Raw genomic sequence first — 25301 nt, 5'->3', positions numbered from 1 at the left:
GCAAATTAAAAGTGTGTTTATTTACAGGAAATCGTGAGAAGCAGGAACAGACAGGGCTGCAGGGAGGTGGCGTGGCAGGGAGCCTGATCCTTGGTCCACAGTCATCAGCTGGGTGCAGGGAGCGTAGGGCCGGGCTCCGGGGGAGGTTTCTTTGTCTGTCCGCTTTGGCTGAGGCCCCAGGAGGGCCTCAAGCAAACACTTTCAGGAGCTCCACCAGCCGCGGGTCCTTGTAGAGCTTCTCCTCCAGAGCCAAGTACTTCAGTGGCGCCAACTCCTTATGTCTGAAATCAGAGGGATGAGCGAGAGGCGGTGAGGGACTACAAAGCTGCTCCTGCAGCCTCCTAGTGGGTCCCTCCCCACCTCATCCTCACCGATTGAGCCGCTGCTCCAGGATGCGGATGCGGAACATGGCTTGAGAGCAGTAACTCAGGTAGAAGTCTTCATCCTCAGTCGTCAAGGTCACCTGGTTCTCCTGGTACCACTGCTGCTTCTTCTGTAGTTCCTGGGTCTCCTTCGGGCACGGGGAGGAGAGAGCAGGCGGGTGATGAGGGCTGAGCCTCACCTAGGCTGCAGGCTGAAATCCTACTGGTCACCAGACAGTCCCATGAGGGTTGGCCCAACTACCCCCACCCACAGAAGCCAGAGACAGGGGCCACAAAATGTCTTGGGAGGGAGCAACGGGGGTCACGTTTAGAGGGACACCATGTCCATGAGGTCAGAGTAGGAGTCAAGCCTGAGACAGCCATGTGGCTCTGGACAAGGTATATTTTCAGAGCTTCCAATTTCTTTTCTGCAAAATGAGGGTCATTATACACCCCCCCACACACACAACCACCACCACTCTTTGTAGAGCTCTTTGTGAAGATTAAATGAGAAAATGCATGGGAACTACATGGTGTATACCTGACCAACAGAAATGGGTCAAGGACTAGGAGTTGTTATAATGCACCATTTATCCATCCATCCATCTACCCATCCACCCATCCCTCCACCCCTCCACCTACCTATCCATCCATTCTTCCTCCCACCCACCCATCCATTCATCCACCCATCTCTCCACCCACCCATCCATCCACCCATCTATCCATCCATCCATCCTTCCTCCCACCCATCCATCCATCCACCTACCCACCCATCCATCCATCCATCCATCCATCCTTCCACCCACATTCTTCCACCCAATGGATAAGAGTGAGGAATGACAAGTTGGTCATTTGGAAACTCCAAGCACTGACATACTCATCCCCTCAGCAGTCTCTCACAAGTCTGTGAGATGGTGGGCAGACAACCCTGGGTCTGTTTTCTGGATGAGGATGCCAAGGTCCCCTCCCCTTCCCGGGCCCTGGCCACACCTTCTCAAAACGGGCCTGGATGAGGTTAGCTTTGTCGATGAGCCTCTGCTTGAAGTCACTGAGACACTCATCCTTGAGGCGCACGGCCTGCCATCGTGTCAGCTTCTCTCCTGGCGGGAGCTGTGCCAGGAACGGGGCCAGGTAATCCAGCTGGGCCTCCACCTGCCGCAAGTGTTCCTCGTGCATCACGCGCTCCTGTGGAGGTGGTGGGGGAGGGGAGAGGGTCAGCTAGACCAGGAGGGGCTGCAGAGACCTCTTGGCCAGCCCTCCATCGACATGGAACTGAATAAAACCTGGCCTCAAATCCAGGTCCCAGTGCTTGGTGCCTCTGGGACTGAGGCCTTAGACAGGGCCTGCGTGCTGTCTCTTGTAGCCATGGTTATTGGTAACAGCCAACTCTTGTGTCACATAAATTCATGTCTCTACCTGAGCCTCAGCACTTACCTAACACTCAGTGGACGCTCGCTCAATCAGTGGTAATAAATGGTGGCTATGAACGATGTTAAATCAAAAACTGGGTACTCCCTTTCCTCTTTCACCTTGGGGCCTTGTGTCCCGTGCTGGCAGACAGGGACCAGTGAAGCTGGAGACGTGAGGCTGACGCCCATCCCTGGGAGTCTAAGAGCCAGTTCTCTGATGCCCGGCCCTGCTTCCCCAAACTCAGACTATTTTTAGAAATCCCCACTTGGTTAGTGAAGGGGATTCAGAATCTGGTCTTGAAAACCAAGCTGGGTCTTGGCAACCTGAGGGTGTAACCTGTATGCCCTGTGCTGCAGGGGCTGGAGAGCCCAGGCCTGGGGCGAGAGTCCTCTTGCTGGGGCTGCCAGCCCAGGTCATGACCTTGAGGGGAGCGCCTGGTGGAGGGAGTGCACAATTTTCATTATTCCCCATGCTTAGAGGCCTCGGCTTGGCCACAACCCCTGGAGGTGGGCGGAGATCATGAGTGCTCTTTAGGGGTGAACCACAGAAATGGTCAGCTCAGCAGCAATGATGACCACAGTGGTGTCAATAACTTCACCCCTGTAAAGGGCTTCCAGGCAGAATCCCTAATCATCCTCAGCACCCTGGAGGCGGGGAACTGGGGTGGGAAAAGCCAGGGCCTGGGCCAAAGCAAGGCTGACCATGGCCTCCCGGTACTCCTTGCTCTTCTCATTGCGCTTGGTGTCATAGATGGAGATGGTCAGGGTGTGTGCCTCCTCCTCTTCCTCTCGGAGCTTCAGGATCTCCAGCACCTGAATTGCGAAGCGGGAGAGGGCACGGTTAAGGCACTCTGTACCCCCGCCACCCCCAACCTGCCTGCTCTCTCGTGGGACCCTACCTCCAGCTCCGACTCCCAGGCCTGATGTCTGGACAGCTTCTCCTCGTTTTTCAGCTGCATCATGGCCTCGTACTGGTAGAGAAGCTTCTTAGTGTGCTCCATGGGCTCCACCTGGGACAACAAGAACCACAGTGACACAGAGACGCAGCAATGGCTGGGGTCGTGGGCAGACTCTGGAACCAGCCCACTTGGGTTCAGATCTTCCCCTGCCATTTTCCTAGCTGCGTGACCTCAAGCAAATTGCTTAACCTCTCTGGGCCTCAGTTTCCTCATCTATAAAAACAGAAATAATAATAGAAGAGGAACTGGAGACTCAGAGAGGCTAAGGAATGTGCCGGGAGAGTGAGGGTTTGCACTAGGAAAGCCAGCCTCGTGAGAGTGGTGGAATCTTCTGCTACTCCAGTGGTGGAATCTTCTGCTACTCCAGTGTTGGAACCGGGATCGCGGGTCTGCTCTCCCCAGGGCTGGGGGGTAGGGTCCAAGAGGAGCAGCCCTAGCCTGCCCAGTTGTCTTTCTTGGTGGAAAAGGGAAAGGTTTTCAAAGGAGCTTTGAAGAAAATGTCTCCAGATGGGAGCTCTTGATCTTGGCAAGGGCCAAGATGACTTCCGGGGCTGGGATCCAGGTGTTTCCACCCCAGGCCTCCCAAGCGGCTGGGACGGGACAGAGGCCCCAGTGCCTCCTCCCCGCCCCGCCCCACCAGCCGTGGCCCCAGGCCCACCTCGAAGCTGACGCACATGTCGGCCGTCATGATGATCTTATTGCCCTTGCTGTCCACCTCAGTACGCCGCAGGAACTCGCGCTTGGAGGCCGTGATGTGGTCCTCGCGGCAGTGGTAGCGCAGCTGGATGCGCTCGTCCAAGATCAGGAAAACGCGCTCCGCCACGTCCTCGTCCGCAGGCTTCGCTGGGTTGCGGGAGAACCGCTCTGTGATTTTCTGGGAGGCCAGAACAGGCACAGGATGGGAGGTGGGAAAGGGGGGGTTCCCTGTGCTCCCCGAGGGCAGGAGCAGAGGACACGCAGGGACAGTGGGGTCTGGGGTCATTTAGGGGTTCACGTCGAGTAACCCTTCCTGGCCAAGTAATGGCTCTTGTGGCCTCACAGGTTCTCAGTGCCAGGCCCCTCTAGCCCCATATGGTGCTGGACCCCTTCTCTAGCTCCCTCCACAAGACACTGCTTGCCTACCTCCAGAGATGGGGGGCTCACCACCTCTCCAGGCAGCCTGCTCTATCAGTAGACATCCCTTACTGCTAGAAAGAGCTGCTATGGTAGACAGCCATTAAACACAGTTGCCAAATAATTTGTAATGATGTGGAGGGGAAAAAATGCACAATTTAATGTTGAGTGGGTGATACAGGGGTTCTACACACAGACACACACACCCCACCTTGAAAAGACTCTCAAAACAAAACCTATTAATACACGGTAATATCTGAGAGATACCATTCTGAGATATTTTTACTTTCTCTTTATATCTTTCCACATTTGCTAAATGTTTAGTCATGAGTGTGTATTTTTCATAATAGTACGGGAATGATACCTCCTTGGCCCGGTGGCCAAGGGCACAGTCTGGCATCAGATGGCCCTGGGATGTGCACTTGGTAAATGCTCCTAGCTCTCAGCTAGGGCTGGGGAAAGGCTGCTCGGGAAAGACCCTGCTCCAGAGTCAGGGCCTTAGCCATCCTGGGGTAACCTCAGCCCACCAGAGAGGGCGGGCACTCTGCCCCGGGCCCAGCAAGCTCTTACCACCACGGGCCGGGGGTTTGACTCTGCACTGTTCAGAACCAGCTTCTTGACGCGGGGCCCAAAATTGATGTGGCGGTAGGACAGGAAGTCCGAGCGTCCTTGGTAGTACTCTGTCATGGTCTTGGGCGTCTCTTCCCGCTTTATCAGGCCGTCCACACGGGCCGTTTCGTAAAACTCCATGACACGGTCCATCCCGGGTTGCATGGTCTTGTATGAGTGCACTGCGGTGGGAGACGGGGACCGGGAGACAGCTGAGTGAGCACCAGGAGCTCTGACCGCCGAAGGATAAGCTGAGCCCGGGCCCCAAGGAGAAGGCATGTCCACGAATGCTCATGGATGAGCACTGGATGTAACCAATCTCTTACTGCTGGATGTTTTGGCTTGTTCCGACTTTTCTTGTTATAAACACACCATCATGAATACCTGCACTGTGCATTTTTTGTTCTAGCTTGTTAATTGTGCAGGACAATTCTCGGCAGTAGAATTGCTGGTCAAAAGGTATACACATTTTAAGGTTGTTATTGATATATTTTGCCTAACTCTCCCCTAGAAAAGCTGTGCCAATTTGCTTTCCTACCAGCAATGACAGGGAGTGACTGACGGCTGCTTTGCACACTTGTTCACACTCGATAGGACCATTTTTTCCATCTTTGCCAACATGAGGGGTAAGAAGGTCCCTTAGTGATTTAGTTTCATTTTTTAAAAATTTCAACCACCAAATGAGGTTGATCTTTTTAAAAAATGTGTGTTGACCCTACGTTTTTCTTTTGTGAACTCCTGGGTAGGGGTGTTCATTCTCTCCCCAGACAGGGCCTTCTCTCCCTTCCCAGCCTCCTGGGCTCATGGCCGTGTCCACACCCTCTGCCCTCTGCCCTCTGCATCGCCCTTGCTGGGGCATTTGTTGGTTTTATTGCTCAGCATCCTGACCCCCTGTAAATGTGGCCCCCACCGTGTGCCCGATCCCAACCACAGAATGGGCATGTGGCCCTGGCTGTGCCTTTCCTGGAGGAACATTGTCACGTTTCTGTGGCTCTTCTGTGCCTCCCCTGACCTCCCACACAGCTGGTCTGCTTAGGGAAGCAGGGTGGTTTCTGTTGCTGGCCACCCAAGAACCCTGTCAATACACAGATGCTGGTTCCTCCCACCACATGCCAGTCACCACGGAGAAGGCTGCCATAAGAAGCACGTAAGGCCCCACCTGGGGCTCCTCACTGGCCCACAGTGGGGTCCACATACCACGTAGAGCCTGGGGGTGGCCCGGCTTGAAGTAGTCGATATTCAGGCCTGTGACCTTGTTTATCTGCTTCAGCTCCAGCATGTCCTCCCGGTTCTGGTACCACTCCTTTATCTCCAAAGTCTTGGTGCCTGAGGGCCCAACCAGTGCTCACTGCAGCCAGGCCAGCTGCCCAGCCTCTGTCCCACCATTCCCAGAGCACAGAGGCCAGCAGGGCCCACACTCACACCGAGAGAGTGGCAGTGACGTGCCCCAGGCCACACAGCAAGTCGGGGGACCCAGCCCTCCCGCTCCCCCGCCCGGGCCATGGCCCTTACACTCTGCGTCCTCGTAGGTGGTGAGGCGGCACACGAGGCCATTGCTGTTGAGGTACGGGGCCCACTTCTCCAGCTTCGCCCTCTTGTACTGTATCACCTTCTTCCCATTTGGGCAGCGAGTCTCAAATGCTGCGGACACAGAGCGGGCTGGGATCCCTTCTCCCCAGATGGGGGGAAGGGAGGGCCGACCCCTCCCAGCCACTCCTCCAGCCACTGTCCCTTGCACCATCTGCTAAGCTGCCCCCGGCCCCAGGTCCCCTCCAGGGAGGCAGAGGAAAACAGTCCCCAGGGACGGCTCCGCCCTGAGGAGGTCTCTGGTTGGAGCTGCCCACAGGATCTGCGCCCTGCCGCACCACACTGCCTCGCCACCGGGCTGTCGCCTGTGCAGGTGTCTCTGCTGAAACACCGTCCCCTCCTGCCCTTCTGGGCTGACTCCTCCTGATCCCTCAAAACTTAGCTCAAATGACTCCTCTTCCTAGGAGCCCCTTCTGCTCACTCACCCTCCAGGCCCCATCCTCAGGTCTGGGCTGGGTGCTTCTCCTCTGGAGTCCCTTGATACCCTCTCTAGCCCTTCTCACCCTGTCAGAACGGCCTATGCCCTCCCCATGGGTCTAGGCGCTGCCAGCCGGCCAGCTCAGCAGCCAGCAGATGTTGGCATGGGGCACGAGCATCCCTGTCTGCCTGCTTCCTCTGCCTGCCTGTGCCCCGTCCTGACATCCCCTCCCTGTGCCCTGTGGGTACTGTGCACGGCCTCCTCCTGGCAGGGTGGGGTGAGGGAGGGGAACAGCTGGTCTTCGGTCCTCCATCACCTCCCACACTTCGTCATCCGGCGTGTGTTAACTGAGCGCCCTCCTGTACGCCAGAATGATGTCAGGCCCTTGGCTGCAGAGCTGAGTGTGCGTGGCGGGAAAGAAGGAGGAGGGTGCAGCAGGAAGCGGGAGGGGGTGGAAACGAGGGGCCTCGGCAGCCTCTGCTGGCCTCCCCCTGCCTGGCCAGTGCCGCAGACCCCTCCAGGGGCCCGGAACCCATCCTGGGGGGTGAACGCAAGCACGCACACACCTTCCGGGGAGATGTCAATCTGCTCCACCCACGAGTTGGGCATGTCGAAGCTCTTGTCTTTGTCGTCCTTGCACTGTTGGGAGAGGCGGGGCGGGGCGGGGGTCCCGGTCAGGGCTGGGTCTCGGAGCAGCGGTTATGGGCAGAGCCTCCGACTCGCCCCCCAGGGCCAAGCCAGGGTGGGTGGGCAGCTCCTCCAAAGGAGGCAGAGGTCACGGGCAGTTCTGACCTGGCATGACCCCGCACAGGGAGGAAGAGGAGGAGGCAGCTGCTGGCCAGGAGCCCTTCCCTGCTCCCGCCTGGCTGGGGCTGCAGCACCCCTGTGCCACATGCCCCACCTTCCCTTGGTCAGCGGAGGCACCAGGCACAACCCTCTGTTAAGAGAGGGGCTGCTGGAGTCAGGTGGACCCAAGCCCCAGCCATCCAGCACCGGCTCTGGGCTCCTGGGCAAGCCCCTTAAATGCCCTGAGCCTCAGTTTCCTAACTGTAAACTGGACCCCGCGGGAGACTTAACAGACAGAATGTACGTAAAGGGCTTGGGACACTGCCTGGCTGCCCTCACTGTTTGTTCTCTTCGAGCCTTAGTTTCCCCATCTGTAAAATAAAGCCTGTCTAGACAAACGGTCCCCAAACTAGGTAACTGCAGAAACTCGGACCAGATTTTCCTGTTTAAAACTTTTCTTGCATAAACATTGCTCAGATCTCTGACGCTGCTCATCGGATCGGCCCCCGCTCTGTGGGTCCTGGACTGAGTGCACAGGGAGGCCCCGGTCCCCAGAGACGCGGCCACTGAGAACGCTCAATACCAGCTCCGGGCCTGTCCACACTGCTAAGCCAAGCACGTCACAGCTGCGGCCTCATTTTGTCCCCAAGCCATCCCTGGAGGTAGAACAGAGTCGCCACTGGCAGACCAGACTTGGGAGGAAGACTGTCAGGCCCCAGGTTCAACTCCCAGCTCTGCCGCTTACTGGCTGTGCACCTCTGGGTGGGGCAGCTCACCCCCCGTGTGTAAGTCTTCCTGTCTGTGAAGTGGGCCGACAATAATCCTGGACGACACACTCACGCCCCCCTCACCGGTGGATGTGAAGATTTAGAGGCGTTAATCCGGTTAGCACCTCCTGGCACTTAGTGAGGGCCATGGGAGTGCCGCCTACTGTTAGGGGCTGCACTGTGTCCCCCCACATTCATATGTCCAAACCCCCAGTTCCTCAGAAAGTGTCTATATTTGGAGATAGGCTCTTTAAGGAAGTAATTAACTTAAAATGAGGTCATGGGGGGGTCCTACTCCAACACGACGGGAGTCCTTGTGAGACGACGTCAGGACACAGCCACGCGCAGAGGGAGGACACAGGGAGGGGACGGCCATCTACAGGCCAAGGCGCAAAACCAGCCCTGCCGACACGTTGTCCTTAAGCGTCCAGGCTCCGGAACCGTGAGAAAAGGAATTTCTGTTGCTTAAGCCGCCTGGTCTGTGGGACTTTGTTGCGGCAACTCCAGCAAATGAACACGCCTGTGATTACCGTGAGCAGAACAGACCCACTCCCCCAGGTAACATGCGGACGCTTAAACTGAAGCTTCCAACCACTGGAAAGTTTGCCCAAGATGCCGACGCCCATAGCTGAGGCCTCTGGGCCCCTCCACGCACAGGGCCTCCCGCAGCCACGCCTGGAAGGCCCCGGACTGGAGATAAGAGAAGGGATACTGACATCTGGGGAAGGCCCCGGCCAATGACCTTGAGAAGGGCTGATAGGATGGAGAAGAAAGGCCTGGACATACATGGGGGGATCACGGTGGCTGTGCAGGAAGGCCTGGACATGAGGCAGGGCCGGCCCTCACAACCCCAGAGGAGCAGGGCAGCCCCTGAACAGGGTGGAATCGGGGGGCGGGGTGTGTGGGGCAGGAGAGCTGAATGCAAGTCCCAGTCCTCCCCTAACCCACTGGGGGGTCCTGGGCGGGGCTCTGGACCTGTCTGGGCCTCAGTTTGCCCATCTGTAAAATGAGGGCAGGGCCCAGGCCCTTCTGCTTTGAGGAATCTACAATTGGGCTATCTGGACTGTCCCCCCCATACACATCCATGTGGTGGGGACATTTGTCTGGCTGGCCTGAAGCCAGACAGGGTGTGAAGCCCCTCCTGCCTACCATGTGCCGCTGAGTCTCACCAGATTGTCCAGGTCCTCGTCATCGTTCATCCCAGTGTCCTCTTCCTCAGTCGTGGACAGGTGAGGCTTGTCGGTCCCCAAGAGCAGGTACTCCCACCTCACAGGGTCTCCCAGGTCAAAGACCAGGTCCTGATGGGGGGGAGTCAGGTGAGCATGCCCCCACCACCACACCCCTCCTGCTCCACGGGGTGGCAGGAGACAGCTGTGCCCAAATAGAGAGGGGGCCTGGGCCCGGGTCGCAGATGGACAGAGTGTCTGCTCCAGGCAGCCTCTGAGCGCCCCCACCCTCCCCATTTCAGCAGGGAAACTGAGGCCCCGAGGCCCCACTGCCCAATCTCCCTATGAAGAAATCGCATCGGTGGTCTCGTGAGAGACTCAGAAACTCCCTGGCCTGGGATGGGCCTGGACGTGGGGTCGTTGTGTACTGTCTGGGGGCGCCCCAGGCATGTTTAGAGCAAACGCAGGCCAGTGAGATCTCATGGGAGGCGGAAGTGGCAGCTTGGAAAAAAGGCCTCTTCACAGTTCTTACCCACGCCTGGGGAGCCCCACAGGCACGCGTGGAGCTGCCCGGAGGAGGCAGGTGGCAACTTCTCCTGGCAGGGGTCTCCACCCTCTTTTCACCCTAGCCCACCTGAGCCCAGGCTCACCTGCCAGATAGCTCCCAGCATGCAGGGAGCACCCCGCACCCCAATCTGCCTCCCCAGGGTGGGGCGCCCCTCACCCCAATGCCCCCTGAGTCAGTTCCAGTGGGAGATCAAGGGCTTACGATCAGCTGCCCCCAAGCGTTTAATAGGAAGTTGTCCTGAAGTCGCCCTAATCCTGGTCCTTACTGTGGCATCTGAGTCCCCGAGCCAGAGGGTTACTCTGTCTGCTGGGAGGTGGGCGAGGGAGGAGGGGGACGTGGGGGAGGACAAGGAGGGACAGAACTGCTCGTGGGTCTAACAATGACGGGCAATAGTCAAGGCTCTGTCGGAGGAGCCGGCTGGCACAGGTGTTTGTATTTCTTTGAATCAGGTCCTCCACTCCATCCTCGTGAGTGGTAAGCAGTAGTTAGACGTTATGCTTTGCTGTTTAATGTTCTATTTCTATTTTCTAAAAACATAAATGAGTGGACGACTCCCACGTCCCGTGAGCCTGGGCGTGTGTGCACCAGGTCTCTGTGCAGGTGCATTGCGTCGCTCCCCGCTCCCAAGGCCATTTCAAGGTTCTTTGAAGGAACAAAGCAGCTGCAGCCATGCTCGTTTTGCAGTAAAAGCGGCAGCCAGTGTCGTGATCGCTTTCTTGGTACCCTCGCTTGGTGATGCAGTACTGCCCCTCTGGCCTCACTTTCCCACCAGGCCACCCTTCCAGCTCCATCTCACAGCTTCTGTTCTGCGTATCATGAATTTCCTCCACCTGGCACTGGTCAGAGCGTGCTGGGAGGGAGGCTGAAGGACCCTCAGCCTAGAAAAGGGACGAAGGGGGACTGGAGGGGCCTCTGAAGGGCCACTGTCCTTGAGAGGGCACTGGCCACCGTGGCCGTTATGAGCCTGCGCTCTGGGGGAGGGTGGTCTTGGCTGTGCCCCATCCGTGCCCCATCCAGGACAAGTCCTTTTTGCGAAATGAGAGCGATGATTTATTGAACAGCCAGGGACTATTCCAAGGACCGACTGAATGTTATTTCCTACAACCTGTGGGGCCAGCGAGGGCAGAGCAAGCCTGGCATGCGTGGCTGAGGGAGGCCAGGGGAGTGGGTGCGTCTCCTTCACTGAAGGCAGACTTCCTCCCCTCGGACCATCTGCCTTCGCCGCGGACACAGTGACTTGCACTGGAGAGCACGCGCGTTAACTCTGACGTCTCCCGCAGCGATGGCAGCGTCCTTGGACGGGGTCACATTGGAATAGGGGCCAAAGGCCCAGGATCTGCCTTTGGGAGGCTGGTCTGGTTGGAAATGGAGGAACTTGGAAACAACAAAGAAGCCCAGGACTTGGAGCCTGGAGCCTGGAGCCTGTCTCTCTTTTGACTTTTGCACAGCTCAACGAATTTCCACAAACTGGACGCACCCTGGCTCCTTGCACCCAGATCAAGAGACAGAACATTGCCCGCACCCCAGAAAGTCCCCTTGTGTCCAGTGATGACCTTCCCCTGCATACGTGCACATATTGTTAACCTATGTAAATGGTACTGAGTTTTGTGTATATACATGTAAATTTATGGAAATTCATTGAGCTGTATACTTAGGATGGGTGCACTTTTCTGCGTGTGTGTTACACTCCAACACAATGCTTAAAAAAATCCTTCATACAAACTAGCAATCCACATTTTACAAGGCTATACAAATCAAAAGAGAGACAATAATCCTATGAGAATGGTTGTTTAAGGGCAAAGGAGTGGGCTGTGGGGACTCAGCTGTGGGGCCAGCTCTCCCCGCAGATCTGGCCAGCGCCTCCCCAGCCCCCAGTTGTGCCTGCCGCTCCCCGGCCCAGCCCGGCACCTTGCAGCAATTCCAGCAGTCCTGCATGTTGACCCAGTAGTTCTTGTGGTTCCAGAGGCTCTCAATGCCCAGGAAGTGGTCATCTTGCGGGCTGTAGCTGCGTGCCGTGAACGGGTCAATGAAGAAGGTCTCGGGTACCTCGCGCTTCCCCGACAACACTAGGACCCAGCAGTGCACCCGCAGGCCGTGCAAGGGGTCAATCTTCGCTTTCTCCGCCTCCTGCACAGGAAACAGTGGGTGACTATGGGCCAGTTGGGTGGGGGGGGGGGGGGCGTCAGGGGCCCAATTATCTCCCTGGAGTGGGGGAACTGGTAGGAGAGCTGAGTTCTGATCCAGACTGCACTACTGGCTGGCCCTGTGAGGACATCACCCCACCTCTGCATCTGTTTTCTTATCAATAAAATGGGAGGATCTGAGTCGATCTGTGGTTTACACACTGGGTCCTTTGGTGCTCTAGGGTATCTGGGATTTGCTGGCTTTCTGTGTTGTGATTCTGAGTGAGCTTTCATCCATACAGAGGCAAGGGGACACCATACGGCTTCCTTGTCTGCCTCCCTCTAGGAGAAGGGTGATTGTGTCATGTTCATTATTGTATCCCTGGGGCCTGGACCAGAGGAGGCACCCAGTAAACGCTATATGGAAGGAAAGAAGGGAGGAAGGAAAGGAGGGTGGGAGGAAGGATGGGAGTGTGGATGGATAGAAGAAGAGATGGGAGGATGGATGTTGGAAGGAGAGATGGGAAGATGGATGGATAGAAGAGATGGGGAGATGGATGCTGAAAGGAGAGATGAAAGGATCAGTGGATGGAAGAACAGCTGGGAGGATGGATGGGAGGATGTATGTAGGTATGTCTTCAGTGCAAAAGTCTGGAATGAGGAGAACACCAGAGCTGCCCAGCATAAATGGGTTTCCCCAGCAGCAGAGCTCTCTGACGTTAGAAATCTATCACCAGAAGCTGACTGACCGTCTTCCCGTATGGCCCAGCAGAGGTGGGGGATGGTTGAGGGGTGGAGGAAGGAATGTGGACTTGGGTGTCCATAAGCACATCCCTTCCACGACCTGTGTCTGGTTCCCTGTTCCCAGCAGCCCTTCCTCGAGAGCTGAGCTCAGGGGTTGAGGGCTGAGGACGATGGACCCACCAGGAGCCGTTCCTCCTCCTCCCGCAGCCGCCTCTCCTCCTCAGCTTTGATCTGCTCCTGCTGCTTCATCTCCTGCTCCTGCTCAAACTTGCTGCTCAGGTCCCTGGGCGGTTTGACGGCGTACTTCTTAGCTGGTGCCTTTTCCTGCTGCTGGACAATCTGTCACCCAGCAAGAGAAAAAGGGTCAGTGGCCTTGAATTGCCCGCCCCTCAGACCAGGAGATCCCAGTGCTCCAGGAACCTGCGGGCTTTCCGGCCCTAAAGGCAGAGGGAGCCTTAGCCCCAGCTCCGTGACGGTGAGCAAGCCCCCTGCCCTCTTCCCTTCTCTTCTGTAGAGTGGGATCTGAACAGTAAGAACCTTCTCCAAGGCCTGTGTTGAGAAGTAAAGACGGGACAACGCCCGCAGGAGCTGCCTGCCGGGCAGGAGACCAGGAGAGGTGATTTTCTCCTCTTCACTCCCCACTGCCCAGACTAGCTATGACCTGGATCTGATCTAGAAAGAGGGCAAAGGGTTGGGAGTCAAATTTTCCAGATTTTGTCATTGGAGGGTTTCCTACGTTGACTTTAAGTTTTCTGGGTAAGGAAGAAGAAGAAAGCCTGTGTGTGTGTGTGTGTGTGTGTACAAATATGTGCGGGGTGGCAAGAAAAATGTCCGGAAAAGAGCACCACAGAGGCTGCAGAAGTGGGCCTGTGACAGTTACAAGGGAGAAATAGCGACCCTCCGCGGTTGAGTCAGACCAACCAGGCCTCGGTGCCTGGGTCTCTGTTTTCCAGCCTTGTGACTTTGGCCATGTTAGTTCCCTTCTCCGTTTCATCTCAACATACTCATTTATACAACAGGAGTGATGGTACCCACCACACAGCACCAGCGTGAGGAGAAGCCAAGTCAATGGCCACAAAAGTGGTTTATAAACCAGAAAATTCTCTGCATCTATTAGCTACTGACGTCATTTTAATCACTAAAATTTGGGCTGAGATAAGAGGCCAGAGTGTGAGCTCACAGGCTTTTTGGAGCCGAAAGCAACGATGGAGCTTTTGTGCTTTCTTCCTTGGAGAGTTGGGCCCAAGAGAGCAAGGCTCTCACCAGGTGCCTCCCCTCCGTCTCGCCTCCCTCCACCAGAGGGCCCACCCAGGACCCCCGGGGCTTGCCCAGGTGTAAGCCAGGTGCATGTGCACCCTGCTGGAAGCCCCAGGCCCCTGCATCCCCAGACCTGAGCTGCAGGGGCTTGACCCCAATCACAGAGTCCTCGAATCAATCCAGCTCATGAAAACCATTTTCTGCCTGTAGTATGGCTGTTTTCCAAATGCAAAGAGATGCTTTTATGACTCCTAAAATTAGATTCACTTAAAAGTGTTTCTTGTGTTCACAGCAGCCTCTGATCGTTATGGACCTTTCAATCAACAGGTATGAAAACACAGCCACCACCTGCTGGAGGCTTGGTGACATTTTCCTGCTGTTAAAAAGGGGCGTTTTACTGGGAGGGAAAAAAAAAGAAGTAAATGTCTGTCCATTCATCTGTTTTTTTCCTTGTAGGAATCGGCTGGGTGGATTCTTCTCAAGTGCGTTGGGTAAATTTGGAAGAGTTTGACTTAAGATATAGGCCATGTGGCATTCACAAAATTTACTTCATGGGGAGCATGGTAGCGAAACGGAGTTATGACAAGGGGAGACGGACAGCCCCTTTGGAGACCTGGGCTGTATGTGTTAAGATGCTGAGGACAGAGAAACCGCTAGCGGTTTGAAGCAGGAACTCCAGGGCAGCTGAGGGCTGCTTGGTGATGGAGCCGCCTGTATGTGGCCGTGATGGGGGAAGGGGCAGCAGGGACACACTGCCCTGACGATGGCGAGTCCTGCAGGATGCTGAGGGCAGCGCGAGCCCGGCCGTACCTCCTTGGGCTTCAGGGTGAGTGGGCACACCTCCCGAGTCAGGTCCATGTGGCATATGTCCTGCGAGCCATAGCCATTTACGCAGTAGGCGTCGTAGCCAGAGCCGATGAGCATGGAGCAGAGCAGCGTGCTGAAGTCGAAGCAGTTCCCCTTCTGCTGCTCCAGCACTGTGGTCGGCGAGTAGAGGAAGGGGGGCTGGCCACAGCCGGCTGGTCAGTACAGCCCAGTTCCGCTGCCCCCCGACCCGTCCTCCCCCCTTGTCTGGGGCCGGGCGCTAGGACCCACGGGCAGTCTGGGCCCCAACACGGCTCCTCCGCGTTGTCGGGTCAGGGAGGCTGCTCAGAACAGGATGAAAAGCACAGAGCCCATGTCCAGAAGGCGCCGTCCACATTTGCCTATACTCTTAAGGGGCTGTGGACTTACGGATGGGAAAGACCCTCTGGACTGTAGAAGCTTCTAGTCTAATGCTCTCTGATCCGTCATTTTATGGTTTTATTCCAAAGTTCCCCCATCCTTTCCTTCTCTTCCCTGTCTCAGATCTCCACTGCTCACCAATCCTTTCTCCCTCCCTCCTTTCTCCATGAGAAGCAGACTCAGCCGGTCAGAACCCCAGAGATGGGGCTGAGGGCCACGGGCAGCAGGGCCCTCCCATCTCTCTCCTTTCCCCACCTCCTGAAGTCATGAAAGGAAGACTCTGAAGGCAGAAAGAGGCGAAGGAGGCAAAGAGGCAGGAGCCTGGATACCGGGCTTGCTGTGTGATCTCAGGCCAGTGGCCACCTCTCTCTGGGCCTCTTTCCCAACCTGTCCCAGACAGACTCATGGGCCGTGGCCTGAGCCCTGTTGAACCTCCTTCTCCTGACCTGCCTGGCTTCCCATCTCAGGCCTCATGGGCCTAGGGATGCAGCCCCGGGTGGCACTTACCGGCTTGAGGGGGTCAGGCAGGGGCACCATGGACAGGAAGTCTGAGACAAACTGGGCGCAGCTCTCCCAGTTGTAGAGCTCAGGGTAGGGCATCAGTGTGGGCCGGAGCGTTGTGCTCACGAACTTCTGCAAGAGGACAGACCACAGGCCCCTGGGAGGGCATGCCGCCTGGGAGGAGACCACCCGCTCCCAGGAAGCCTGCGAAGCCGGAGATCAGGAGTGGCTCTCCAGGCCTCTCCAGGGTCTCAGGCTCCCCCTCGCTGTTGGGAGTTGGAGGGAGCAATTCCTCAAGACCCTTCCAGCCCAGATCTAGAACAATTCCTGGGTGCCAGTGACATGTCAGGGCCTCCCTGTCACCTCCACTGCCCCACTGAGTGCCACTAGATCTGGCATCACCTCTCTGATTCCCCACCAACCCTGTGAGGCAGGTCCGCATCACAGATGAGGACACTGAGGCTCTAAGAGGTGAGCTGACTGGCTCAGGGCCACAGTCAGGAGCAGAGCTGGGTCTGTCTGGCTCTTGAGCACCGCCCAGTGCGGGGACCTGGGGCTTCGAGGGGCCTCGAGGGGCTGCTGTGATGCCTGGTAGCCCGGGGCCAGGCCTCCAGGGTCTCCCTGTGGATTTGAGGAAGGCCCCCCCAGCACAGATCTCACGGCTCCATCTAGGAGGCAGCCCCGATGCGGCCCCCACTGATCGCGGCAAGGGAAATGCAGGCCTGGGTGACCAGCCCAAGAGAAGAGGGGCCTGGGGACCCGAAGGGGAGTTGTGAAGCTTCAAGCGCTGGCAGCTAATACGAATGTTAAAAGCCACCACGTGGGCCAAATAAAACAGTCTGAGAGTCCCTGTCAGCCTGATGGGGAAACCGAGGCCCAGAGAGACTCAAGGATGTGCCCTGGGTCACAGGGCTGGAAGAGAGGAAGCCAGCGCTCGGGCCCTGGTCCATTTTTCCTTATTTCTCCACTCTTCCCCGCACAGGGCCAGCCTCTGGGGCTGGAGACTGCCCTGGGTTTCTGGCTGCCCCTTAGGTGGGGCGCGGGGTCTCCAGGCCCCCTCAGGCCCCTGGGGGTGATCTGCACCGAGCTTTCTGGAGCCTGCGGGCACTGGAGTTTATGCCTCCCATGGGCTATGAGCTCCAGACCATGAGAGGTCTGGTCTTCGGCTCGTCTCCCTCCGCCCTCTGCTGTCTGCCCCAGGCCTGCCCTTCCTGCCCCGGCTCACCGGCAATCCACACTCATTCACGGGGTGCAGGAAGAGGGGCACGCGGTCTGGGCACAGGTCGCTGTACTGGCGGGAGAAGTTGTCTGCCACCTGCAGCAAGTGCTCCTCCTTGGGTGTGTTAGTTTGGTAGGAAACGGGCAGCTTGAGGATGTCGATCGTGTCCTTGGTAGAGATCCTGTGTCCACGAGGGGGGCGGCATTAGTCTGCGTGAGGCTAGACCCGGCGCTCAGGGACCCCTCCATCTACCTTAGCTGCCATTGCTCTATCCCTTCCTCATTTAATCCTCACAGCTACCTTGGAGGGAAGTATCATTATTAGCACCTGCGCTTTTAAACAGGTAAGGGAACTAAGGCACAGAGAGGTTGATTGACTTGCCTAGGGTCACACAGCTAGTGAGGGGCAAAGTGGGGACTTGGAGCAGGCAGCCTGAGACGCCGGCCCTCACTCACAACTGCCTCGCTCTCTGTCCTGGTCCTGCCTCCCAGCCACTGCTTCCTCATTCTGCCTGGCTCATCCTTTGCCCACCCTGCTTTGACCTTGGCCCCCACCCCGACACTCACGAGATCTTCCCCGGGACCAGGATCTCCGACAGCTTCTTCTCCAGGTCCCTGAGCGCCTCCTGCGTCAGCGGGGCTTCCTCCCTGCGCACCTCCACCGGCCTCAGTGTCTTCTCTCCCCGCTCCGCCCGCTCGGCCGCCTCCTCCCGCTCGGCAGCCTCCTCCTCCTCCACTTTCTCCTTCAGGACCTCCATTCTGGGGTGTCTCCTGCTGGCTGTCTAGAGATGGAGTCTAGAGATGTATAGAGGGATAAATGCGCTCAGGACGGCTGCCTCCAGACCAGGAAGGAGCCACCAAGAGCGCCTGCGCCCAGGCGGCGGTTTCAGTGGGTTAGACGGCGGAGGGAGAAAGCGATTCCCTCATAATTGTCCTTTCCATCAAGGAGAAAGTCCGGGCTTGGTGCTGGCCCGTCTGGAACGCCTCCCTAACATTTGCAGACTTCCCTTTAAAACAAAGACACAGCAGGCCACGGGTCGAGAGCTATTGCCAGGGCCCAAGGAGGCAGCCCGAACTTGCTAATATTGCTTTGCTTTTTCCTATATTCATTCTGACGGTCCCTTCTCATTATGGCAAGTGATGCTAATGATGTGGGATTTCTGTAGTATTATGAAGTTTCCTCTTTAAATATGTTTATTAAGTCCAATAAGTGAATTGGTTTAAAGAAAATTATTTATAATAGTAAAGTGGTATGGAATACGACCAAAAATAACGTCATCAAACTTGGAATTGAGGCACAGAGTGAGCAGGGCAGGGCTGCCACCAAGGCACCTGGACAAAGGGCAGGTGTGTGTGTGTGGGGGGGTGACACGACCTGTGCCCTCCTGGCCGAGCCCCAGGTCAGCCCGCAGGGTGATCATTTTGTGAGCCACACTGAGACGCCATATATGCCATGTGCCCTAGGGACGGCCCTGCCTGCGGCCGCAGGGCAAAGCCTTGCTGAGGTGACCACTAGTTCCTACCCAGAGATCCAGTCCTGCCTTCCGTACAGCAGAACCCCTATTTTGTTGGGGACAGCAGTGTGCCTGGTTCTAACTGTTCACCTTCCCAGCCTCCCACACGACTAGAGGTGGCCGGTGACATGAACCCAGCTCTGGCCCAGACAATGGGAGTCAAAGTTGCAGGACGTCAAAGGCCGGGGCCCAGCTGGCACAGACTCTTTGCCCTTCTCTTCCTCCTGCCTGGGACATGGGCCTAAAGCGAGAGGTGGGATGGCTGACGCGTGACTGTGAGGTGACCACCCGTGAGGACCAAAGCTGCCTGCTGAGGACAGCAGAGTGCAGAGACGGGGGGACTGGGGTCCCCAGCGCGCTGTGGAGGCCCTGAGTGCCACCTCCAGACTTCCTGTCACGTGAGAACACTCAGCCTCTGCTTGTTCGAGCGGCCGTTGTCGGGTTCCTGTTACATCAGCCCAGCTGATGCGCCAGACGCCCACCTCCTGGCTCGGGTCTTCCCGTTACCACGCCTCAAATATCTATTTTCCTTACAGCAAACGGAGCAAAGTTCCAGAGAGGAGGAAAATGGACCCAATGCACAGGATGTGATGGGGGGGGATAGAGAGGACTGGGGAGAAAAGAGCAGGGTCTCCCCAGATTTGTCACCCCTCCCTGAGATGGAGCCAGAACTGAGAGGACAATGGGAACCAGGAGGTGCAGGCTGGGTCCCCCTCCCTGCTCTGAGCCCGACCTGGCCACTGCAGCCTCTGGCGGAGGCGAGTCACTGACCGCCAGCCCGGCCAGGGCTCGGCTGGCAGCTCCTGCTGGCCCTCGGCCACTCCCTGCCCCTTCGGGGCCTCAGTTTCCCTTTCTGCAATGTGAAAGGAGGGAGAGATGTTTCCTGTCCGATGCTGACGTTCTGTAGGACTCAGGTGAGGATGAAGGCACCTGTTACTGGTGGTCGGCCTGCCTGAGTCCCAGGTGGTCAGCAGCCCACCTGAGGCCTGGTGTCCAGCAGTCCCTTCAGGGCCCCAGTTCCCTACAGGCAGACCTCCCACTGTGCCCACCAGCCAAGCAGCACAGCCCCGGGATCAGATCCGTTTGTCTGACTCTCCGGCGCAGAGAGGATGCCTCCGCAGAGGGCAGTCATAACCATCACAAGGCGCTCACAGTTTCCTGAACACCCACTGTGTGCCAGGTGCTCTGCTAAGGGTTACACAGAGATAATCCCTTTCAGCCTCCAGGACTCTGTGAGATAACAGAAAGTCTGCATTGCCTCTGCCCGCCGTTCCTGGCACAGGGCTCCTGAAACCCTTGTCATTTCCTAAGTGATAAGAACACCAGTTGCATCTCTTGTCTTGTTGAGGTGACCCTGGGGGTGCTCCTGGATGGGGCTGGTCACCAGAAAGACCCAGCCATGATTACAAGCTTGGAATTTTCAGCCCCGCAACCCTCTCCTCCAGAAAAGGGAGAAGAGCTGGAAATGGAGTTAATAATTGACCACGGCTATGTGAGGAAGCCTCCGTAAAATCCTGATAGTATGGGGTTCGGAGTGCTCCCAGGTTGGCCAGCACATCCACACCAGGAGGGCAACGCACCCCAGCTCCACGGGGACAGAAGCTCCAGTGCTCGGGACCCTCCCAGACCTCGCCCTGTGTATCTCTTCATCTGGGTCATCCGCATCCTTTAGCACATCCTTTAATAAACTGGTAAAGGCAAGTAAGTGTTTCCCTGAGTTCTCTGAGCCGCCCTAGCAAATGAATCAAACCTGAGGATGGGCCGTGGGAACCTCCGATTTGTAGCAGAATCAGACACAAGTTGTGGGTCGCCTGGGGACCTACCACTTGCAATTGGCATCTGTAGTGGGGTGGGAGCAGTCTTGTGGGACCGAGCCCCTAACCTGTGGGATCTGATGCTATCTCCAGCTAGACAGCGTCCGAATTGAGTTCACTTGTAGGACACCCAGCCGCGATGTGCAGAATTGCATGATGGGGGAAAATCCCCACACATTTGGTGAACAGAAGTGTCAGAAGTGAAGAGTTCTGTGTGAGTAAAGGAGACACATGGGAGATGGGAGACGGAACCGAGTTTTCCAGTTACAGACCCTATGAGGTGACACTGTCATGCTACCCACTTAGCAGATGAGCAAATCGAGGCCAGAGAGGTTAAGTGCACTGCCTCAGGTCATAGAGCTGGCTAGTAGCAGCCCTGGGGTTCGAACCCCATCTGGGGCTTCTGGCTCTGAAACCCATGCACTTCAGGGCCTAACGAGACGGGGAGGTCCTAGAAGGGAGGGTAGCGGGGAGTGGCGAGTGAGGAAAGAAGAAGGATGGGGAGAAGCCAAGGTGTCAGTGGGCAGCAGGGGTTACGACGGAGCCCAGGTGCCAGGACACAGCCATCAGAAGCAGAGCTGGGCCAGAACCCGCAGCACTGTTTTCCCCACACCAGGCTGCCTCGTCAGCTGCAGTGCGGCGTGGGGAGGAAGTCCTGCCTCAAAGTTCCCTGGACCCTGCCCAGGGGCCTGGAGGCCCTCCCCACCTCACAGGCCCTTCCCTGCATCCCTGTCCCCAGCAGCAACTTCTTCTTCCCCAGAACACACACGCGCACACAAACACACACACACACACAACTGACAACTTCCTCAGAAAGGTCAGGGCTGGAAGCCCCCTTACCACCGCCACCCTCCCATTCTGCCTCCCCCTGCCAGGCAGGGTCCAGCAACCCCCAGCGGTCCCCTGTTCCCTACTCACCCCTCTGAGGATGGCCTGTACAGTCTGTTAGTCCGTCTCCATGGTAACAGCTTTCTGAAGCTGAGGGCAGGCCCTGGGAGAAGAGGCTTCTGGGAAATGTAGTCTTCTGGGCCCAGAAGACCCTCTTTGGCAGGCCCCTAGGCCAGCAGCCTGAAAGAGCCAGCTTGTGACAGTTTGCAAGAGCTGACTGTTCAAATGTCAGAAATATTTGTGAGCCACTTGACACACACAGCCATTATTACAAATTCAATTATAAAAACTGATAAGTAAATAGATACTAAAAACAAAGGTAATGAATACCCCCAAACTCATCACTTCTAATTATTTTACTACTTTTTACTATGATCTATGTTCTTGAGATTATTTATGCTTATTTCATCTGTACAGTGAAAATATTATGTAACGGTGGGCATCTCTGCATCTTGTCCCAACTTCTGTTCCGTGATGTCACGTTAGTAGCTTGAAATTGGCCGTAGGATTATTTACACCATGGAAGTGGGCAAATGCTCCAGACCGGGGCTTTTTCCTCCCAGCGAACCAGTTGTTCAGCATTTACCAGGACACCGCTGCCTCTGCCCCAAGCTCAGCCAACACGGCCTTCATCAAGACAGAGGGAAACCAGTGTGTGTCCTGGCACGGCTGCTGTCGTGCTGGACCGAGCCAGGCTGCCTGACTGAGTCCTGGGTTCTAGTCCAGCCGGGGCGTCTGATTTAGTATATAGCTTGCCGGACAGGGAAAATGTATCCATTAGGTTAGTGGCCCATGAAAAATGTTTAATTTTAGTTTCTTTGACATTCATAAGAAAGATGAATAGACTAAGAATGAATATATAATTGTGAATCCACTCTGGATTATATTCATCTTTGTCCCCATGCAATTGTAACGTATAAATTTTATGGTTTTGCTTTGGGAGGCAGGAGTCCACCAGAATCGTGGTGCAGCCCTGTGGGGGTGGGGGAGCTCAGAGAAACACTGCAGAGGTCCTGACAAGGTCACATAGCTGCTGTTCCTGGTGAAAATGTAGGAATCAAGTCAATTCTCAGTAACAAAGCATGACTTTAAATTCTGGTTGAAATACTATGCAGTCATGAAAAGTAAAGTGTGCTGGGCAAATCAGACGGAGGGAAAGCTCATGAAAGGGTGTGTGGACATCAGTCCTGGAGCACACTCTGGGGTTACCTCCGTGGGGAATTTGCTCACAGTGAGGGAAGGAGGCAAGGAGGAGAAAGAAAACAGGTGATGTGTCAGCCTGGTCGAATGGAACATAGACTTCAGTTTCCTTTTTTCCCATGCAACATCTCATTTCTTTTCTATATTGATTTACTCTCTTTTATCCCTATACCTGCTCCCATTCCCTGATCCCTATGGCAACCGTTCTGATGTGTATTTTTTTCCTCAAAATGAGCCTTGTTTGCCTGCTGCTGTTTTTAAGCTGTGTAAATGGTATTGTGTTACCGTCTCATTCTGTTTCTTATCTTTTCACTAAGAGCTGTGTTTTAAAGATCCATCCATGTGGCTGTGTGTCTGCGGTATGGATCCACACTAATTATCCTCTACTCTTCCAGTGAGGGACACCCGGCTTTGCCACCCACTCCCTTCCCCTACAGATAATGCCTCACGTGTCATCGGTCGTGTGCCTTCCAGACCTTCCGGATGGTTAACAGGAACGCTTGCTGCGTCAGCAGCAGCATGCCGTTTTTCTCCAGCAGCGAAACCTCCACTCCCCAGCCTTCCGCAGTGTGTGTGGGGCCGGGGACCCTCGCCCCTGCTGGCAGCGACATTATGTGGCTTCCTAACATTTGCCAGTGTAATGGATCCCTATTAAATGTGCGTCTCTCTGATTACTGGTGATTTTCGATGTGTCTTCTTGCACTAACATGTGAGTTTTAGGTGTTTCCTCCTCTGAAATTGTCTTTTAAAAACTCAGCCCATTTTTCTTTACTGGCGACGGTGTTCTTGCTTTGATTTGCAGAACTTCCAGATGTCAACCGCTGGTTTCAGGTTGGCAAACACCTTCCTCCACTCTGTCCTGTGTCTGCCGACTTTGCCCGTGGTGTCCTTCATTAAACAAAAACAAATCTTAGTTTTGACATAATTAAATTTATGAGGTTTTGCTCTGACGTTTTGTGCTTATGAATTTTTGTTCGAGAAGTCCTTCCTTGCCTTTAGGTCACAAAAATATTTTCCTACGTTAACTTTGTAGTGTTACCATCTTGTTTAGAATCTTTCCTCTGCCTGGAGCCTCTCTCTGTATGAGGAGTTAGGTACGGATCCTGTTTTGCTTTTCTCCATAATAGCCATTTTCCAACACATCGTCAGACCGTCCATCCTTCTTGGTGATGCCACTCTTATTGTTTATTAAGTCCTCGAAGTATACATAAGCCTGCCTCTGAGCCCTCTGTTCTGTTCCACTGGTCTTCATTCCTATCCCTGCAGAGACATCACGTTGGATTTACCGCTATGGCCTTGTAATATCTTTATATCTGCAGGTCAAGTCTTCCTGGTTTGCCCTCTTTCACTAAGGTTGACCTAGCTGTTTGAGGCCTATGCGTCTTTGTATAAATTTTAGAATACATTTTTAGAAAGTCTAGAAAAGTCATTTGGAATCTTTATTGGAATTGCCTTATATTTATAGATTAATTTGTGAAGAGCTTTTATCTTTTGATATTATCTTTCTGGGAGCACGGAGCAAGCGAGTCTCCTTATTTCCTGTATATTTGTTCTATTGTAATGAAAAATACCAGGAATGAAGAAACTGGGGCAGAACAGAGAGAACTGGGCGTGGAGGCATGGAGGGGGGACCCTCCCTTCAGCACACAGAGCACACTGCAGTGCAGAGCCTGTAAGGTGATGGCCAAGGCCAAACTCTGGCTCAGTCATGTCATGCGGGTCCAGGCAGGCCAGGCGCCGGGCAGCCCTCCTGGCCAGCATCTCGTTTAAGTCCTCAGCAGCCCCGTGGGGCAGCTCAGGGGATGAGGAACTGGTCCCGGGCAAGTTGCAGAGACAGACTTTGGACCCAGCAGGCTGACCTCAGGGTTCAAGCTCTTAGCCACGGTACCGTCCACCCCCTGGGTTGCTGCTGTTACGGTTCAATGACAGGGGAACCCCGCCTATCTGTGCTGGTCGTTGGGGTGTATTTTTGCAGTAGCCCCTCTTGGCCTTAGCGTGTCCTCAGCTTGGCACTTGGAGCGGCCTTTGCAGTGACCCCAGGCAATGAAGGACCCCAGCCCCCCAGCCCTACCTGGCCCTGGGGTGGAGAGCCAGCTGGAGAAGGAGCACGTCCCCCCCACTAGCTGCACCCCCATCTGCCCTCTCTGCTTGAACCAGGAAACAGCCCATTCGGGGCTTGTGGTTTTCTTGGTCCCACATCCCACTGAGCACATCTTGGAATTTTCTCTTGGGATTCTGGGGTCAAGGGATGATTCCTGAACCCAGGGAAAGCTCTGGGAGGAGGTGTTGGCTGCCAGGGGAGGCCCCACCCTAGCTTCAGCCCAGAGGCCTTGGGCAGGCTGCTGGGCCTCTCTGGGCCTCCATTTCCTCGTCCCCATGCAGGGCTGGCCCACTGGCAGAGCTGGAGAAGGAGTCTGGAAGGGAGCTTTTCCCTTCACACCCCTCCTGTCTTACACGCAGCTTGCAGAGGGTCACGATCCGCTTTACACAAGGGTTCCACCCGGTGTAAGCCAAGGGGCCCTCGGGGAGCCGCTGACTCCTGCTGAGTCAGTGCCAGACGCTTTGCTCCTGTCACCTCCCTTAATGCTGTGGGGACCAGGCAAGGGCGTCATGATCTCCATTTTACGGGGGGGTGGGGAAGCTGAGGCTCAGAGAGATGAGGCAATGTGCCCAGGTTCACACAGCCCTTGAGTAGTAGAGCCAGGATTTGAACCCAGGCCTGTCAGACCCTGGGGCAGCTGTTCTTTCCAAGCACAGGTTAGTGGCTCCGAGACTCTGGGGGAAGGGAGCCAAGATGCTCAGTGTGAGGAGCACATGTCTGTGAAGATAAGCCCCAAACCCAGCAAGCGTGTCCACAAAAATTGATAATGTGGCTCCGTGGGTGCAGCGGCCCCACGCTGGTATTTCCCTTCCACGAACACAGTGGCTGGCACAAAACCCAGGCCCCTGACTTCCTGACGTTCACGTTTGCCGGGTGGAGGAGGGAGAGGGGGTCCACTGTAGGCTGAGGTCAGAGGAGGGGGTGGGCTGGCAGCCCAGGGGCTGCGGGGTCTGTAATAACTTCTCACCTGTAG

General features: G+C 55.9%; 1 protein-coding gene across 2 annotated transcripts; it reads right to left on the bottom strand.

The window, feature by feature from the left end:
- DRC7 (dynein regulatory complex subunit 7) lies at window positions 1–21113 on the bottom strand. Of its 2 annotated transcripts, none has more exons than XM_014827382.3 (18): window positions 21058–21113; window positions 17379–17606; window positions 16819–16993; window positions 15600–15725; window positions 14679–14873; window positions 12792–12950; window positions 11653–11871; window positions 9180–9308; window positions 7024–7096; window positions 5965–6093; window positions 5650–5778; window positions 4414–4634; window positions 3389–3604; window positions 2671–2781; window positions 2474–2584; window positions 1353–1547; window positions 372–511; window positions 1–281 (listed from the first exon to the last, which is right to left on the bottom strand). In XM_014827382.3, the coding sequence occupies exons 2-18, from the start codon at window positions 17567–17569 to the stop codon at window positions 188–190; spliced, it is 2613 nt and encodes an 870-aa protein (XP_014682868.1). In that variant the 5' UTR covers window positions 17570–17606; window positions 21058–21113; the 3' UTR covers window positions 1–187. The 2 variants fall into 2 exon arrangements, with proteins under 2 accessions (XP_014682868.1, XP_070356755.1); XM_070500654.1 differs by having other exon boundaries at window positions 15600–15797; window positions 21058–21112.
- Window positions 21114–25301: the final 4188 nt, after the last annotated feature.

The sequence above is a fragment of the Equus asinus genome, chromosome 28 (genome assembly GCF_041296235.1).
Source record: "Equus asinus isolate D_3611 breed Donkey chromosome 28, EquAss-T2T_v2, whole genome shotgun sequence".
NCBI lineage: Eukaryota > Metazoa > Chordata > Mammalia > Perissodactyla > Equidae > Equus > Equus asinus.
The sequence above is the reverse complement of the archived record's forward strand: the minus strand, read 5'-3'. Positions and strand labels throughout refer to the sequence as shown.

Excerpts from the sequence above, each read along its gene's own strand:
- DRC7 (XM_070500654.1), bottom strand. The coding sequence starts at position 17,569 with ATGGAGGTCCTGAAGGAGAAAGTGGAGGAGGAGGAGGCTGCCGAGCGG. Across the intron at positions 3,605-4,413 it reads CAAACCCCCGGCCCGTGGTG|AAAATCACAGAGCGGTTCTC; the intron begins GTAAGAGCTTGC and ends CTGGCCTCCCAG. Across the intron at positions 1,548-2,473 it reads AGGAGTACCGGGAGGCCATG|GAGCGCGTGATGCACGAGGA; the intron begins GTCAGCCTTGCT and ends CCACCTCCACAG.